This window comes from Miscanthus floridulus, chromosome 16 (assembly GCF_019320115.1).
Source record: "Miscanthus floridulus cultivar M001 chromosome 16, ASM1932011v1, whole genome shotgun sequence".
NCBI classification, from domain to species: Eukaryota; Viridiplantae; Streptophyta; class Magnoliopsida; order Poales; family Poaceae; genus Miscanthus; species Miscanthus floridulus.
This window is the reverse complement of record NC_089595.1, coordinates 74,359,411-74,377,631: the sequence shown is the minus strand read 5'-3', so window position 1 is coordinate 74,377,631 and position 18,221 is coordinate 74,359,411. Positions and strand designations below refer to the sequence as shown.

At 44.9% G+C, this 18,221-nt stretch overlaps 1 protein-coding gene and 1 long non-coding RNA gene across 2 annotated transcripts; both read left to right on the top strand.

Annotated features, from left to right (window-relative positions):
* The first annotated feature begins 4,689 nt into the window (after positions 1 to 4,689).
* On the top strand, positions 4,690 to 5,769 carry LOC136510840 (pentatricopeptide repeat-containing protein At1g09900-like). Its single transcript, XM_066505162.1, has one exon. It carries the CDS (start codon positions 4,690 to 4,692, stop codon positions 5,767 to 5,769), a length of 1,080 nt encoding a protein of 359 aa, XP_066361259.1.
* Positions 5,770 to 17,479: 11,710 nt separating this feature from the next.
* On the top strand, positions 17,480 to 17,970 carry LOC136513661 (uncharacterized). Its single transcript, XR_010773404.1, has 3 exons — positions 17,480 to 17,679; positions 17,759 to 17,844; positions 17,920 to 17,970. It is a non-coding gene; the product is annotated as an uncharacterized lncRNA (long non-coding RNA).
* The last annotated feature ends 251 nt before the right edge of the window (positions 17,971 to 18,221 follow it).

Genomic DNA, 18,221 nt, shown 5'->3' with positions numbered 1-18,221 from the left:
ACTTTTAAAGCAGCTAGAAAATGTGTACGCCGCGCTCCAAACGCTACTCCAATTGCTCGATGCGAAAAGGAGTACACCGAGCCATCACTCTCAGTCGCGACATTGCGCTACTTCTTAAGCCAATTGTTCTACAACTAATGCCAAAGGTGGCTTCGTCGACCACTTCAAATACTTACGCGGAGGACGTCGATATGAAAGGTTTCGCGTCGAAACCCCAAACCCGACCCCTGGGACGTACGCGCTAGCCATCCATGTCATCGACTGCAACTTTTTATCGTCATTCCCAAAACGTTTTATAACATTTAGCGTTAACAATAATTCGATTAAGGTAATAAACGCGTTATGTGACACGAAACATAACCTTATGCTTTCCCGTTTCGTAAAAATGTTTCAAAGCCAAACATGGATTATAAAGCCTATCATACACAAATGCACCTGAATCAGATGCTTACGAAATGTTTCAGCAAAACGTTACAATGTAACACCAGGGTGTTACAAAAGTTTAGTCATCATTGCGGAGGAACTATTTTGAACTTTGGATAGATTGCAGTATAAGATCGATTACATAACAATATCCATTCTATTTGAATAAAATATACCAAAGATAGTGTTGGCAACCATAAAAAAAAGTTTTGATCTTATTACATGAGGCTGTGCAGTCAACACCACCTTGTGGGCATGAAACCTCCTCTCCTCCCACACTACTATGGATGACATGAACACCACCTTTATAACCAATGGAGGCAATAGGAAGACTAAAACTTGCAGACGTCCCAAGACTATAATCTGCCTCAAATATGAACCAAAAATATTGCTAAACTTAAAAGAGACACAATGTGGAACCAAAACCAGTTTGATCAATGTTGTGTAATCCCTCGAAACTAACTGTAATTAATTTCCCTCAAAACTAAATCGATGTCATTTTGACAAAGGCACCCGAACTGCACACCCCTTTTGTTCGAATTTCTGCAGCTTCAGTAAAGAGAGTTCTGGAAGCCAAAAATATTCAACACATGTGAAGTAATAGCGAGTCATTAGTCAGAAATGTGTGGAACCTTTATTCAGGCCAACCTATAGGCTAACACATTTTAGATTAGACAGAGAAATGCCATAACAAATGTGTTTGGATAATGCAAGAGCTTCAGAATACGGCAGACTGGCAGAGTGAAACTTCAGATGGTTCTATTTTGGGGGAAAAAAACCAAAGAAACATATTTGCAGAGTTATACATTTCAGATTTCCAGGACAAACATACATTGTATTTTTCATTCCATGGCATTGCCTACATTTCTACACCTCAAATCATGCAGAAAACAGAGTGTTTGTAATGGCAGTTCTACCAATCCACCAACCCAAATCAGCTTAAATCAAGAGTAACACTAAACTAAACCAAATCACTGCATCCATCGAGCATTCAAACCCTCATATATCTTTGTATTGAAGGAACAGGGAAGGAAGCCAACTCACCAGCGTAGCGGTTGAGGTAACAACTTCCTTTGTTTAGCTTCTTGTTTGTCAAGAGACAAAGTGCCCTGTTCATTTATTCTCCCGTCAGCTAAGCAAAGCGCGCTGAAAGGCTCCATGTACAAAGCTCGAACCGCTTGAACCGTTAGGCTTAGTTCCCAGCAGAAAGGGTAAATGCACAAGTGATTAATAAAATATAAATTAGCCCTTTAAAGAAAATATCGAAGCCCAAATTGCATATCTGGAAATATATATCAAGGTTTAGATGAAACCAAACTACGCAGATTCAGTAAATCAAAGTGCACAAGGAAGATGCACAAAACCTCAAATCTTACACCTAATCCAATAATCTGTAGGCTAATCTGTGTGCTTTTAAATCATACTCACAAACTTGCAGCTCAGTTTCTAGCTAGCTGCATCAAACATTAAGTTTTCAGTGGCCAAATCGCCATATTTGGAGGCACTGATGGTAAAGAAGAATGGACGAGTAAGATACATTCCAGGGCATTGCATTGTCTAGGTTTACAAAATCATTTCTATTAATTGTAAATAAAGTACCTATATTTTTTAATTATGTAGAACAATTTCAGGTAAAGTCGCATTCATTTGCAAGTGTTCCAAATGCTCTCTACTTGCATGAAACTCAACTATACACAGATCCAATCATACAGCAATCAGTTGATCAATCTTGACAACATCAGTACACCATGATGTGAGAAATCAAACCTCGGAAGGCTGGGCAGCGCATCATTGCATTTGGTGGACTATTAATGATCCCCAGTGTGACGAACCGAGGTTCTGTAAAGCTGCAGGCGCATGGTCACCATTGTGGGAGGCCACTGGAGGGTAGATGAATTCATTAAGAAAATTAAAAGAGAACCAATCGAGAAAAGCGTGAGATGAAATCCTCATCAACTTCGAACATTGAACAACCTAACATAATCTCAAATTTGACATCTCACATTTGAAGACAAACAGGATCACCTTCTCTACCAGCCACCAGCCAGTATTCATGTTAGTGTAGCTTGAATGCTTGATGTCTTCCGTGCAAGTTTTTTAAGAAAAAATTCAGATTGAATAAGATTAACCCAATCATATTCTACTCATTTTCTGAATAGTTCTTTGTTGGAATAACTAATTAATTGTATGGGGCACCACAGGGATATGCAACATCAACCTTTTACTTTTATAGTGATGAAAAAATGAGAAAAGGGAAATTTCCTCCTAGTTTAGGATTAGAGTTAAGTGTTACAAATAAAGCTAAATAGCCTTGTGAGGCATACCAAAAGTGCACAATAATATATCTAGTACCCACTGGTGGCCTTGTTAGTTAGAACTTAGTGACTAAAAGCTATTAGTTTTTTCTAGCAACACAACTTCACAACACATACCCGGCTAGCCTAAACAGACAACTTCACATGAAAACTCCATAGCCAAAACGGATAGTACTATGCTCCCCATATCTGCGCTCAGATCATCCAAGCAAATAACTCAAGCAGCCCCCTTCTTATTCTCTGCATAAGTCAGCTTCTCCTCTCTGCCTCCTTATCTTCTCCCCACCATCTGGTAGCTTTGACAATTTTCAACAATTTATTACACCTTATATTCTCCTTTGCAAAAGTCAGTTGCAGTTTTCAGTGCCCTGAAATTACCAGCTCCATCTAATCCCTTCAATTTTTCAGAAGTACCAAGACAGAGAACCGCCTCACATACTAGAAGCCAGCCAATGTTCCTGAAAAAACAAATACTTCACATATTGTGCAAGCTCCCAGAGTAAATATATTATGTTGTCTTGGCTGGTCCTTGCAAAACAAAATTTCAACCTCAAATTGGTTTATTATGAACTTCCCATCTTTAGGGCATTTCCCATTTGCTTAAGCTTCACATGTTTGAAAGCCGAAAGTTGAGTGCCACAATTCTAAATCCTACACCCCAGTGCTGAGATTTCACTTGGGCATCATTTAAGTAAAAAAGTAGAGATAATCGGAAGTAGTTGCTTGTAGTAGTACAGTAGGAAATCGGTATTCACCTTGACGACAACACGGAAGCACCCTACAACCTTCCTCGCCTTTTCCTCAGAGTCAATCTTGCAAGGCTAAAGAGGACCACAGGTGAAGGTTGTTAAGATTAAAACTCACTTTACATAACAATGAAACGGAACTAATACTGAGAAGTATGAAGCAAAGTGGAGAATGGCATGATCAGCAATTTTGTATGTTAATAACTCACGGCACAACTAAAACAGAATGTACAGGCATATGAACATACCAAAAAACATATTATAATCTCCTCTTTCAACATTAGGCAGAACAATGTAAGCCATATTAATTGCTTGGACCATCTAAGAGATCGATACACAAAGTAAAACAAGGTATATTTCAAAGAAAGCATTCTTTAACTCACCCCATTCTTGTAACTTGGATAGAGGGAGTGGTAGGTAATAACCCTAAGCAGACAGTCCCGCGTGAACAGAACGCAGGCCTCAATAGAAGCAAAGCGAATCCCAAATAAAAACCATCGCGCAAAGAAACACCCCACGAGTAGCAACAGCGTGCCCACGACTGCCGACTAGTTGTACCTAAGGCGTCGGCTGCGGGCATTTCGTCGAACATCCTCCGTGCGTGGGGGCGGGAGGGCCAGCGTGGCGGGTAAAAACCAACCTTTGGGGAGGCGACGGTTGTCTGCGCTATGCGCGGCTCGCGGCCTCGCGGGCACGGACTCACGGAGTGGGAGAGGAGCGTGGGAGGCCCGTGGAGGCGGCGCGCCGCGATTCCAACTTCCAAGAGCGGAGGCTGCGTCCGCTGCGGGCAGCAACCAAAAAAAAAATCAATTGTTGTCTATCATCTCACCGCTCCTTTTTCTGCTAAACCTAACCCGTGTGTGGGCAGACATCCTTCTTGCGTTCCGGGCAGCAAAGCTGCAGCCAGCCGCCGCTCTCAGATGTCGCCGCCACAGTCTCCCCCACCTCCTTATGCCCTCCCCCTCTGCTCCCATTGCCCGTCTCCTGCATCTACGCCGCTTGTCCAAGTCCGCTCGAGATTACCTACTCCACTTCGCCGCCATCGCGAAGGAACACTCCGACCAGCCCCCGCCCCCGCCTCTTCCGTCACGACCACGGTCCCCACACCTGTACGACTACAACTGTCTCATCTCCGCGCTCGCTGCTTCAGTGGCGGTGACCACCCAGGCGCCGGCGCCGAGCGGGCCCTGCACCTGCTCGACGAAATGCGGAGCCTCATGGGGCGCCGCCCCGATGCCGCCTGCTTCACCACGGCCGCCGCGGCGTTCTCATCGGCGTCTCAACCGGGAGCCACGCTCGCGGTGCTAAATGCCATGGCCGCCGATGGCGTCGTGCCCGACGCTGCCGCGTGCGGGGTGTACGCCTGCCGCTTGCATTGGTTCGACGCGGCCTACGAGGTCGTGAGGGGGATGGCGGTGAACAGCGTGGCCCCGGACGTAGTCACCTGCTCGACGCTGATATCTGGGCTGTGCAGTGCCGGGCGGGTGGCTGAGGCTCTTGGCGTGCTGGACTTGATGCTGGAGGAAGGGTGCCAGCCCAATGCTCACTCGTATACGCCTATCTTGCACGCCTACTGCACGAGTGGGATGATACATGAGGCCAAGGATCTCTTGGAAACGATGATTGCAGCTGGTTTTGCACCAAGCACAGCCACTTATAATGTCCTGGTTGAAGCTCTATGCAAGGCTTGTGCTTTCCAGGAAGTAGATGCGCTTCTTGAGGAGAGCAGTGCAAAAGGGTGGACAATAGATACAATCACATACAGTACTTACATGGATGGACTATGCAAAAATGGCAGAGTAGATAAGAGCCTTGCATTGGTAGATAAGATGCTGTCTGTTGGGCTGCGTCCCAATGAGATTACTCTGAATATCCTCCTTGATGGGGTTTGCCGCAGGTCAACTGCTTGGGCTGCAAAGTGCCTCTTGGAGTGTAGTGCAGAGATTGGATGTCATGTCAATGTTGTCAACTACAACACTGTGATGAGGAGGCTTTGTGATGATCGGAGATGGTTGGCTGTTGTCAAGCTCTTCGTCGATATGGTCAAGAAGGGAATTGCTCCAAATAGCTGGACTTTCAGCATTGTGATCCACAGTCTCTGTAAACTTGGGAAGCTTCATGAAGCACTTTGCTTGCTTGGAAGTGAAGAGTTTGTCGCTGATGTTGTGACATACAATACTTTGATCCGTCATCTCAATTTCCTGGGGAAATCTTATGAGGCCTGTCTCCTGCTTCATGAGATGATTGAGAAAGGTATTGCTCCCAATTGTTTGATTGATCTCTAATCCTAGGCCTTTGATCCATGCCCTGATCGGAGGCGCCCAGCCCATTATGGCTAGAGGACCCCTGTCTCACTGCGCAATATATAGAGGTGGGGGCCGGCGGCTCTGAGTACGAGGTTCGTCTGAGCCGAGCTCCCCACCGAAACCTAAACCCTAATCCCGATCAGAGAGGGGCGCAGCCAGTGACGGGAAGCCACCAGCCGTGCCGCCCCGCTCCACCGACGTCGACGACTTCATTGACCTCTTCCCCGAACGTAGCTGCCCGTGCGCAGACTTCACCGACGAACGAGATGGCGGCTTCTGGACCATCTCCCTCTGCGGTGTCAGGTTCGACTTGTTCTTCTTCTATTCCTCTCTGTCCCTCTACTCTCGATATCGCATTCACAGTATAGAGAACCCGCTAGATCTAACCCTAGATGATCTTTTCGATCTCAACAATGGTATCAGAGTTAGGTCTTCTAGGGTTTTTAGATCTAGATCGGGTGAACGAAAAACGAATCGGGTTAATCCTAACCCTAACGAAACCCTAACCCTAACCATAATCCCCAATCGGCAAAGAACTGAGAAGAACACAGCAAGATCTAAAGACAGAGAAGGGGAAAGGGGAAAGGGCATGGGAGGTGGCTTGCCGAAGCTAGACCGACGGTCGCCGGTAGCAAGAGTAACCCTAACCCTAATCGAGTGAAGCACAGTGAAGAGAAAGGGTGACGGTTTTTGGAAAGGATCTCAAAGCCGAACACTAACCCGTGAAATCATCTCAGGGAAGAAGAACAGTCTCTAACCCTAACCATAGAAAATCCTCACCCAAGAAACAGATCGGACGACGGAGAGGAGGACCTACCGGACTCTTCTGCCGCGCGTCACCACCGGCATCGCATGGGTTGTCTCCTACCGGCGTGCGGGAAGGAGCTCCGTCGTCGTCTCGTCGACGAGCGGGGAGAAGCTGAGCCATCGTCGCTCCTCGGGCTTGCGCGAGCTCCGGCCAAGGGCGCCGCCCCTAGTCCGCTCGACGGCGGCGTGCTCACCCACGTGGGGAGCGCGCACGTCGGCAAGAGGGCCGGCAACGGCGCCATGCTCGCTTGGTCGCTGCTGCTACTCGTTGCGCTAAGAGCTGCTGCGTGAGAGAGAGAGGGCGAGAGAAGAATGAGTTAGGGTTCGGGGAAGGACGCCGCGCCGGGCGTTTTTGTTCGAGCGAAACGCCCGCGTGGCCAGTCGGATTAAGATGGACGGCGGAGAGTAGCCTGACCGGAGGCCGGCCCGGGCGGGCGCACGCGGCCGCGCGGCTTTGCCGGCCTAGGCCCAGGTTGCGGCCTGGGTGCGGGTCAGCGCGAGTGCAAGGGAGCTGGGCCAGGGCGGTTTTGTCGTTTTGGGCCTGAGAAACTGCATTGATTAAGCCCAGTTCTTTCCTTATTTTTTTGTTTTCTAGTAAATGTTTATTTCTAGAAAAATGAAAAATGGCTCAAAGAAAATAGTAGAAATATGAATTTTCCTTGTGGGTAAAATTCACAAATTATGTTTAAGTTTCCGCTGCTAAAGAAATAGTTTATTCTCCTAGTTATTTTGAACCAACGTGATATTTAATTAGGAGAAAAAGAGATTTTAACATGATTATGATGTTATTTTCTAACCAACGTTGTTAATAACAATATCATAATTTTAATGATTTTATGCATTATTTTTATTTCTGCCCAATGGTGACGTAGATTTAATGTATAAACAGTTGTATTTTTTAATTTTGACCAACGTTTGAATCAAGGCATGCAATTGTTGTTATTATTTATGTTCTCTCTATATGAATTATGTTTTCAGGTGGATACAACTTAATGGGTTGTATCAAAGAGATCCCCACTCTCAAAGATGACAACTACACGGAGTAGAAGAAAAAGATTGACCTGGCCTTCATCTTGGCTGAGGTGGACTGTGTAGTCATCTCACCGTGTCCCACTGAGCTTGTGGCACCGGTGAGGGAGACAAACGAGGCTGATGCCGCTTGGGCAACTAGAGAGAGATTTTGAATCCCAAAAGATGTCCTATGACCTTGAGCATAGGAAGTGAGTCACTGCCAACAAGAAATGTTTGTAGGGTTATGAGGATGCTACGCTAGCCAGAAAATAAAAAAATCGATCTCATAAACCAGGATCTACTGCTAGTTATAGATCATGGGATTACCACTAGACGCGCAGGTGCAGTGGAAGCGACTCGATGTAGTCGTACGCGTCGTAGCAGTGTCATGTAGTTCCAAGGTCGTTCGTACGTCCGTCCCCTTCATGCGGTTCGTCCTTGTGCTCTAGATGCAGCAACTTCAAGGTATCCACACGTATAGGGAGGAAACGTCACGCCTTCGGACTGCTAGGTCCGCGAGGAGCAGTAGGCGCAGGCGTAGGATGGGCGGCGACGGCTGCCAAAATGGCGTGGATCACTAGCTCCGTTGCCCACCCCACTTATTTATAGGCGTTCCTAATGAGCTCCCGAGTTGGAGGCCCATTAGTAACCCTAAGCCTTGTCTAACTCGGATCCAATCCGAATTAGGCTTTCAGCCCCTTAAGCGTGCGACCCTATGGGTTCATGCACACATAGACATGGCCCGAGTACTCCTACTCGGCCATTAGTTGATAGCGGCCTCTAGCAAGGCATGTCAACTCTATGCGTACGCAAAGATCATATCAGACGAACCACCACAAAACCACATACTTGTTATTCCCTTGCCTCACGATATTTGGTCCAACTCATAGGTTAACACTTAACCCAAGCACGGCCATGCATTTCTTGATCTAATCATTAGAGTGATCCAGTGATATCTCTCTCATATACAAGAGGGCAAATTCCTTCTTGATTGTCTATGTCTCATAGCATGTTTCTCGACAAACCTAAAAACCACCTTTATAACTACCCTGTTACGGAGTAGCGTTTGATAGTCCCTGAGTAGGTCATTTCACATCTTGAATACATACAACAATCTCAGGTCGAAGGACATAACATACATGATGTGAATAGAGATAATAACGTCTCACGTTGGGTCAGTCTAGCCCCATGTCATACATGTGCCCATATTATTAGTTTGGCATCTCCATGTCTATGACTTGTGAAACATAGTCATCAACTAATAATGTGCTGATCCATTATTCATGTGTGTCCTCACACGAACTCTGACCAAGGGACAACATTAGAATAACCATACAAGTAAAAGAGTTTCACAAACAATTCACATAATTGCTAATCGATATAGGTTGTCTTTAATGGAAATTCAATGAACTTATAATATATCATGGATACAAGGCAATATAATCATCTCTATGATTATCTCTAGGGCATACTCCCAACAATCTCCTACTTACACTAGAGTTAATCTCAAAGATATCTAATACCCATAGCTCTCATGTGCGCCTCATGCTTAGGCTGTGGAAGAGCCTTTGTCAAAGGATCTGCAATATTCAAATTTGTGTATATCTTGCACATCTTGATCTCATCTCGTCTAATGAACTCTCAAATGAGGTGAAATTTCCACAGTACATGTTTGTTCTTTTGGTGATTCCTTGGCTCCTTAGCCTGCGCAATTGCCCCATTGTTGTCACAATGTAGATTCAATGGGCTGGACGCATTCGGAAACACACCAAGTTCAATGAGGAACCTCCTCATCCAAACACCTTCCTTCGCAGCTCCAAAAGCTGCAATCTACTCGGCCTCTGCTGTAGAATTGGTCACCGTCTCCTGCTTGGAACTTTTCCAGCTTACAGCACCACCATTTATTGTGAACACAAAACCTGATTGAGACTGTGAATCATCCGTGTCAGTTTGGAAGCTAGCATCGGTGTAACCATTTACAACGAGCTCCTCCTCACCTCCATAGATTAGGAACACATCTTTAGTCCTTCTCAAGTACTTAAGAATGTTTTTAACAAGTGTCCAGTGACTCTCTCCTGGATCAGCTTGGTACCTGCTCGCAACACTTAGAGCAAATGAGACATTTGGACGAGTACATATCATGGCGTACATGATGGAACCAACTGCCAAGGCATATGGAACCTTACTCATGCGCTTCCGCTCATCAGCTGTCGAAGGACACTATTTATTGCTAAAGCGCATACCATGTGACATAGGCAAGAACCCTTTCTTGGACTGTTCCATGTTGAATCGTTTCAACACCTTGTCAATGTACGTATCTTGGCTTAATCCTATAAGCCTCGTCGATCTATCTTATAGATCTTGATGCCCAAAATGTATGCTACTTCTCCTAAATCCTTCATAGAAAAAATATTATTCAGTGAAGTCTTTACGGATTGCAACATATGAATATCATTCCCTATCAATAATATGCCATCCACATACAAGATCAGAAATATAATAGCGCTCCCACTTTCCTTCTTGTAAACACAAGGTTCTTCTTCATTCTGATGGAAGTCAAACGCTTTGACCACTTCATCAAAACGAATGTTCCAACTCCGAGATGCTTGCTTTAATCCATAAATGGATTTCTGAAGCTTGCAAATTTTTCCAGCATTGTTTGGATCAACAAAACCTTCAGGTTGTATCATATACACATCCTCATCCAAATTTCCATTTAGAAAGGCTGTTTTAACATCCATCTGCCATATCTCATAATCGAAATAAGCAGCTATTGCTAGAATGATCTAGATAGATTTAAGCATCGCTACCAGTGAGAAAGTCTCGTCGTAGTCAATTCCTTGAACTTGTCGAAAACCCTTTGCAACAAGTCGAGCTTTATAGATGTGAACATTTCCATCCATATCCTTTTTCTTTTTATAGATCCATTTGCACTCTATGGGTCTAACCCCATCAGGCGGGTCAACCAAGCTCCAAACTTGATTGTTTCCCATGGAATCTATCTCGGATCTCATGGCACTTTGCCATTTCTCAAAATCTAGGTCCATCATTGCTTCCGCATAAGTCATAGGTTCATCATCGTCTAGCAATAACAAATCCCCACGCAACTCACGGATTCTTGCTGACCTTCGTGGTTGTGGTGGTGTTTCTATTGCCATGGGTATCTCAACTTATTCTGCTACATTAGCATCACTCGTAGAGTCCTTCCCAACTGGCTCATCTTGAACTTCTTCAAGATACACCTTATGTCCACATTTCTCTCTTTTGAGAAACTCTTTCTCTAAGAAAACACCATTCCGAGCAACAAACACTTTGCCCTCTAATCGGTTGTAGAAGTAATACCCTAAAGTTTCCTTCGGATATCCCACGAAAAAACCATTTATCTGACTTGGGTGTTAGTTTATCTGTCATAAGTCATTTGACATAAACTTCACAACCCCAAATTTTTAGAAAAGACAAACTGGGACTCTTACCAGTCCACATCTCATGTGGTGTCTTAACTACGGACTTAGACGGTACCCTATTCAATGTGAAAGTGGCTAGTTTCTAGAGCGTATCCCCAAAATGATAACTGGTAGGTCTGACTGGCTCATCATAGACCGAACCATGTCCAACAAAGTCCGATTACGTCGCTCGGACACGCCATTTCTCTGAGGCATTTCAGGTGGCGTAAGCTGTGGAACAATTCCGCAACTCTTTAGATGATTGCTAAACTCGTGGCTCAAATATTCGCCTCCACGATCAGATCACAAAGCCTTAATTTTCTTGCCACGTTGATTCTCTACTTCATTCTAAAACTCCTTGAACTTTTCAAATGTCTCAGACTTATGTCTCATTAAGTAGACATAGCCATATCTACTAAAGTCATCAGTGAAGGTTATGAAGTATTGGAATCCGCCTCTTGCTGTCGTACTCATTGGTCCACACACATTAGTATGTATGAGTTCTAGCAAGTCTGTCGCCCTCTCAGGAAAACCTGTGAAGGGCGTCTTGGTCATCTTGCCCAGCAGGCAAGCCTCACATGTCTCGTATGATTCAAAATCAAACAAAGTTAAAAGCCCATCAGAATGGAGCCTCTTCATGCGATTCTCACTTATATGACCTAAACGACAATGCCACATATAGGTAGGACTTAACTCATTAAGCCGAGGCTTTTTAGCACTTATATTATAGACAGGAGCATCTTCAAGATTTAAAATAAATAACCCATTCACAATGGATGCAGAAGCCACAAACATGCCATTTTTAGAGATCACACAACCATTGTCTTTACTCGCAAATGAATAACCATCCTTCATCAAATATGAAGGTGACACAATGTTTTGACTTAAACTAGGAACAAAATAACAATTATTCAACTCCATAATAAATCCTGATAGGAGGTGGAGTTGCATCGTCCCGACGTTCAACGCAACAACTCTTGCATTATTGCCTACGCGGAAATTAACTTCTCCATTTTTCACGCTTCTACTTCTTATCATTCCCTGCATCGTATTACAAATATGAGCAACTGATCCAGTATCAAATACCCAAGAATTAATATAAGAATTAGCAAGGAAAATGTCCGTAACATAAACAAGTGTACAAGCTGTGGGAGTACCTTTACTGCCGCGATCCTTTATGGATTCCAGGTACAGCTTGCAGTTCCTCTTCCAGTGACCTTTCCCATGACAATGAAAGCACTCAGCATCAGCAGGTGGTCTAGCCCTTGGGCGCAGGTGGGTTTGGCTTAGAGATCTCATCTTTAGCCTTGCCCTTTTTCTTCTTCTAAGAATTGCCCTTCTTCTTAAACTTAGGCTTGTTTTGGACCGCCATCACATAACTGCTGCCAGCACCTTTCTTGATATCAGCCTCTGCTGTTTTAAGCATGCCACATAATTCATTCAAGCCCTTCTCCGCCCTATGCATATGGTAGTTTGCGATGAAATTTCCATAGCTAGACGGAAGAGACGCGAGAATAAAATCAGTAGCTAATTCAGGGCCAATTGGGAAGCCCAGCTTCTCCAACCTCTAAGTGTAACCAACCATTTTGATCACATGTGGCCCAACTGTTGTGCCCTCTGCTAGCTTGGTTTTAGCAAAAGCCTTTGAGACATTGAACCTTTCAGTCCTGGCTTGAGTCTAGAACATATCATTGAGCGCCACAATCATATCGTGCGCTGCATGGTTATTGTCAAACCGCAACTGCAGATCTGGTTCCATACAAGCAAGCATAAGGCAACTCACTTCAAGATCAGCATCACATGCTCTCTTGTAAGCGTTTTTCTCTACAGCAGGTGCATTATCAGCAAGGCTCTTCTGGTAATGGGGTGTCTAGAATTTCTTTCCTTTTTCTCAACCCTGAGAACAATTCTCAGGTTGTGGATCCAATCCGTATAGTTTGTTCCATTCAACTTATCTTTCTCAAGAATTGAACGCAAAGTAAATGGTTGATTGCTAGGCACCATTTATCTACAACAAAAGTAATACAAAATACTAAGACAATGTATCCAAGACAGAGTAAACAATATTAAACCTTTAATAGAACCTACTCCCACTAAAATCAATATCCCTCTCTTGAAACTTAGTGATTCAAGATCCACAACTAACAAGTCTACTAGTGAGCTTTAGCATCACCGCTAGAAGACATGGTAAATTGGTAAGCAGCTCTTTGCTAATCATATCACATATGACTCTTATTGTTGGGTAGCATCTCTATGCTTTGGTGCCCAACTACTCATGCTCCAAGGTCCCTAACTGTTAGGATGACCTTGTCCAATGTAACCAACCCTTCTGCTGTAAGTATCCGATACGAACCTGTCTAGTCAAGGAAAACCAGTGGCACCCTAATTTCATAGACCCACCACCGATTGTACAAGACACATGATAGTGCAAGGTTTGGGGAAGCATTTTAACTTAAGCATTGCCGAGGGATTGTTCTACTTCACCATCGCATGTAGACAAAAATATTATCGCACGTGAAAGTAGAACATAGTAAGAACGGCATTAACACAGATATGACATGGTATAACCCATTGTTTCTTTGGGGATCTCCATCTCAATCGAACTGTTCCTCATGATGATCTCCATGATCCATGTATGCCATCCTTCAGTGATGAGTCCACCAAGACTAGCTATCACTAACGCAAGGCAGTGAAGAAAATTACATAGTCGCAGATAGGATCATCATAGGTTGGCACGTAGGCCATTACATCAAATTGACAATATCTTTGTGGCTCCAGCCATATTGTCATACTCATGACATGCAAGCCATGAATTAATTACATGCATGCATCACATACACATAAGGGCTATACCAGTCATAAATTCCTGCAAAACAGAGTTAACCGATTCCGATGTCTAATCTTAAAACGCCAAAAACACCATCTTCCTGGCCATTTTTTCGCAAATCTAATTTCAGAAAAACCGCCAAGGGCGGTGAGAATTGGATGTAAAAATTTTTTCTCTACAATTTTCGTTTAGAGTTCATCTCAATCCGAGGTCGTATGCAAAAGTTATGGCTTGTTTTACCGAACAACACTTTTTCTTGCACCCCGGCACCCGACAGTAGATCCAATCTATCACCGCTGCGCATCACATGCGCTCAGCACTTGACCTAGGTTCGATTCGATCAATCTGATTGATCTCCATCTTGCCATGACTGGATTTACATGTATCACTTAACTCGGATGGCGGAATTCCGACCGGTACGAGTAGATCGTTACAAGACCAACACGGTAAAATCACGAACCATGATCAGAGACTCATCTCAAACCGCACATATCTCCATACACACTCATCCGAACCTATAACAATGTAGTAACCTGGCTCTGATGCCACTGTAGGGTTTAGAGGATGCTATGCTAGTCAGAAAACAAAAAAAAATGACCTCATAAACCACGATCTACTGCTAGTTATAGATCATGGGATTACCACTAGACGCGTAGGTGCAGCGGAAGCGACTCAATGTAGTCGTACGCGTCGTAGCAGTGCCGTGCAGTTGCAAAGTCGTCCGTACATCCATCCCCTTCGTGCGGTTCGTCCTCGTGCTCCAAATACAGCAACTCCGAGGTATCCACACGTACAGGGAGGAAGAGTCGCGCCTTCAATCTGCTAGGTCCGCGAGGAGCAGCAGGCGCAGACATAGGATGGGCGGCGGCGGCTACCAAAATGGCGTGGATCACTAGCCCCGTTGCCCACCCCACTTATTTATAGGCATCCATAATGAGCTCCTAAGTTGGAGGCCCATTAGTAACTGTCGGTGCGGGACCCATGAGATACCCCACAAGGAAGGGAGAAGATCTAGTCTAACTAGGATTCTTCCCATGTAATCTTAGTAGTAGTATTATTCTGTAATCCTACTAGGAACCCTTATTGTAAACCGACTAGGATTCTGACCTCCTGACTATATAAAGGAGGGCAGGGTTCCTAGAGAAGCGACAGAGACTTTTAGAAACACAACACTTTACAATCAATCCAACACAAAGGCTAACGCCGACTGGACGTAGGGCTATTGCTCGATCACGATCGAGGGCCCGAACCAGGATAAATCAACTATCTCTTGCGTTTACCGTCGAGTTCCGCATACGTTGAAGCCCGAACATACTGCCCCGGGGACCCCCGTGGCAGGCTATCGGTGGTCAAACATCAACAGCTGGCGCGCCAGCTCAGAAGATCTGGCCGGGTCCAACAACAACTGAAGATTAGCTTCGCGAGCTTGTGAGTGATGGCTTGCTCTAGAGCAAGGAGTTTGCTAATTGGAGAGCTCTAGGCGAGCATCGGGTCCCTGCTCTAAGTCCTGGTGAGATTATTCTTTTCGTCTCCTTTATCCGTGCCGGTCTCTGCCTTCCTGCTTCTGCCTTTCTTCATCGATTTCTCAACTATTTCGGGATTAGCCTGAATCATCTTGCTCCCAATGCTGTCCTTCATCTTTTCATTTTCAGTTCATCTTTGTGAAACTTTTCTTGTAATTCCTCCTTCTCTTTCCCTCTTTCGTTACTTTTTTCGCCTGAAGCCCCAACCCCGCTGCAATGACACCAATGTTCTTGGTGGCTAGCGGGATTCAGTTTTGTCAGGGTCTTAAAAGCAAGTTCTTTGACTATGACCTGGTTGATTCTGTGAGGGATTGGCGTGCTGACTTGGTTCTATGCTGCCAACTTGATTCCTCCTTTTTTCAGTTCATTCTGGATCTGGTCCCTCGGTTAATGACCGATGGGAAAAGAACCCTGTGACGGTGGCCGAATTCCAGGCGATCAAGCCGTTTCTTGAGAGGATTTGCACTCTGAAGCAGCAAGGCTTGACCGGCTTCAAGATTATTTCTAGTTTTCTTCGTCGCTGAGTTCAACCTTTGAAGGAGCGAGAACATTTCGGTTTTGAGTACTCCGGGGTGGAGGACCCTTCTCGTATGGTCCCTGCCCTTGAGTTGACTGATGAAGAGGTGCTCGAGCGTCTTCAGAAGATGCTGAAAGGAGTAAGCAGTTATCCCGCTTGCTGTCCTTGAGTATAGTGCTAACAACCCTGCCCCCTGCTATGAGTTGTTGCATTTCTTATGCGGGTACTTGTGAATGTCTTTTGTTGTATCCACTTTTTTTCTTAATCTTCCTTGTCTTGTTGTTTTACTCTTTTATAGGAATTGGGGCATAATTTTGTTGATCCAATTCCCCTAGATGATTGTCCTGCAAATGTGGAGGTTGGGGGTAGTCTTGCTGGGGCGTCCTTGACCAGTAAGTTTTAAACTACCATGATGCTTCCTGGTGTTTCTTCCTGCATTTTCTGACGTATATGAAGAGTATGTTCCTCGTCTAGTTTCCTCGAGCTCCTCGTACTTTAGAAAAGAGGGGGCGAGCGGATAGTTCTTCTTCTGCTCCATCTGCTGCCAAGAAGTCTCGTCAGTTGAGTACTCATCTAGGTACTCTAGTTGTAGCTATCATGCTCTTAGGTGAGCATATTAATACGCTCTGTCCTTTTATTGTTTGTTTTTATCTCTGACCGAGTACTTTTGTCCTTTTTCAGCCGGTGCTATGGTGGCCTTGGTCGAGACTGAAGAAGAAGAGGATGATGATGCCGTCCTTGTTACTCATCGGTGAGTTCTTTTCTTGTTTTCCTGTTGTTGAAACCCTTCTTTTTGTTTTGACTTTGGTTTTGTTCCCTTGTAGTAAGCGGTCGTCGGGTTTGAGTTCTTCTGGGGCTCTAGTACCGGTCGCGCCGCTCCCAGTCGCAGGTTGGCGGTGATGTTTTTGTCGCTGTGGTTCCCCTGCGTGGTCTTCTTTTGGTTTTATGAAGAAGAAGATGGCTGAGTGAGTGAATTCTGGTTTTGTTTCTTTGCTTCTGTTCCTCTTTTTTCTTATTCTTATCGGTGAGTTTCCTTGTCAACTCTTAGGCCTTTGTCTTCTCTGAACCCTCAGTCGACTTCTTGTCAGCCCTCTGGTGTGCCCTTATGTACTGAGTCTCAGGACTCGGAATGCACGGTCGTCGAGGTGGCTGTGAGGGGGACAGAGTATGTAGCTGCTGATTTGCTTACTCCTGAGGTGACCGTGGCCATGACGGTGGGTTCATCTGAGGGATTGGTCGTGGCTTCCTAGGAGATTGCCCTGGTCGTGCCTTCTTTGCCTCGGTCGGCTTCTCCCTCTCCTTTCTTGCTTCTGGTGGTCTGCTTTTGGCTGATGATGTGGTGCAGCAATTTGATGCCACTCATCGATTGTCGGAGCTAACCGCCGCCTAGGGAAGCCTGTCGACCCTTGCGACTTCTTTTGGGGAAAAGCTCTAGGTAATTTTTTCTACGGTTCTTTCTTTGGATGTTCGTTTTTCTTCTGTCCTTATGTCTTGTTTTTCTCTCTCTTTTTGCTCAGTCTTTTTCTCATGATCATACCGGCTTCTTTTTCTCATCTGAAACTAAGAAAAAGTTATCTTCTAAAGTGAGTACCCTAAAGGCGGAGCTTGACCTCTGTCGGGTTTAGTTGGAGATTGAGCATCAGACGCATCAGAAGGAGGAGAAGGCTCTTCGTGCCCAGGTAGTTGATGTAGAAAAGCAGAGGGATGCAGCTTCCCAGGAGGCCTTGAAAAATATGGAGGTCATGAAGAAAGAGTGCCATGGTATCATGAGTTCTTTTTCATTTCCCCTTTGTATTCAACTTCGCCTTTCTCTTGACTTATCTTTTGTTGCTTGGTCTAGCTCTTCGAGTTGAAAAGCAGAAGCTCTCGGAGGGTATCGAGGAGATGAAGACACTCGTTTGTACTAGCCATAATAAGGCTGAGGAGGTAATTACTCGAGCTAAAGAAGAACTCACGCTTGCTAAGTTGATTAGGCGTGGAGCTAACAGAGATCTTGTGTAGGCCCAAAAAATCATTGAGGACTTGACTGGCAAGTTGGCAACGGCTATTGAGAACTGGAAGGCTTTGTGGAAGTCTTTTTGATCAGTAGCCGACCTTCTCCAGACTCCAACAGATGATGGTCATTCTTGGGCTCAGTTTATTCACCAAGTGCCAACCCGTTTCTAGGAGTTCGTGGAGAGGTGTGCCCATCTGTGTACCAGGAATGTTCTTGCCCAGGTCCGAGTTCTTTCTCTGGAGTTTCCTTTGTCCAAAGTTGCTGATGAAGCCAAAAGTCAAGAGTATCTAGATGCTATTGAGAAGTT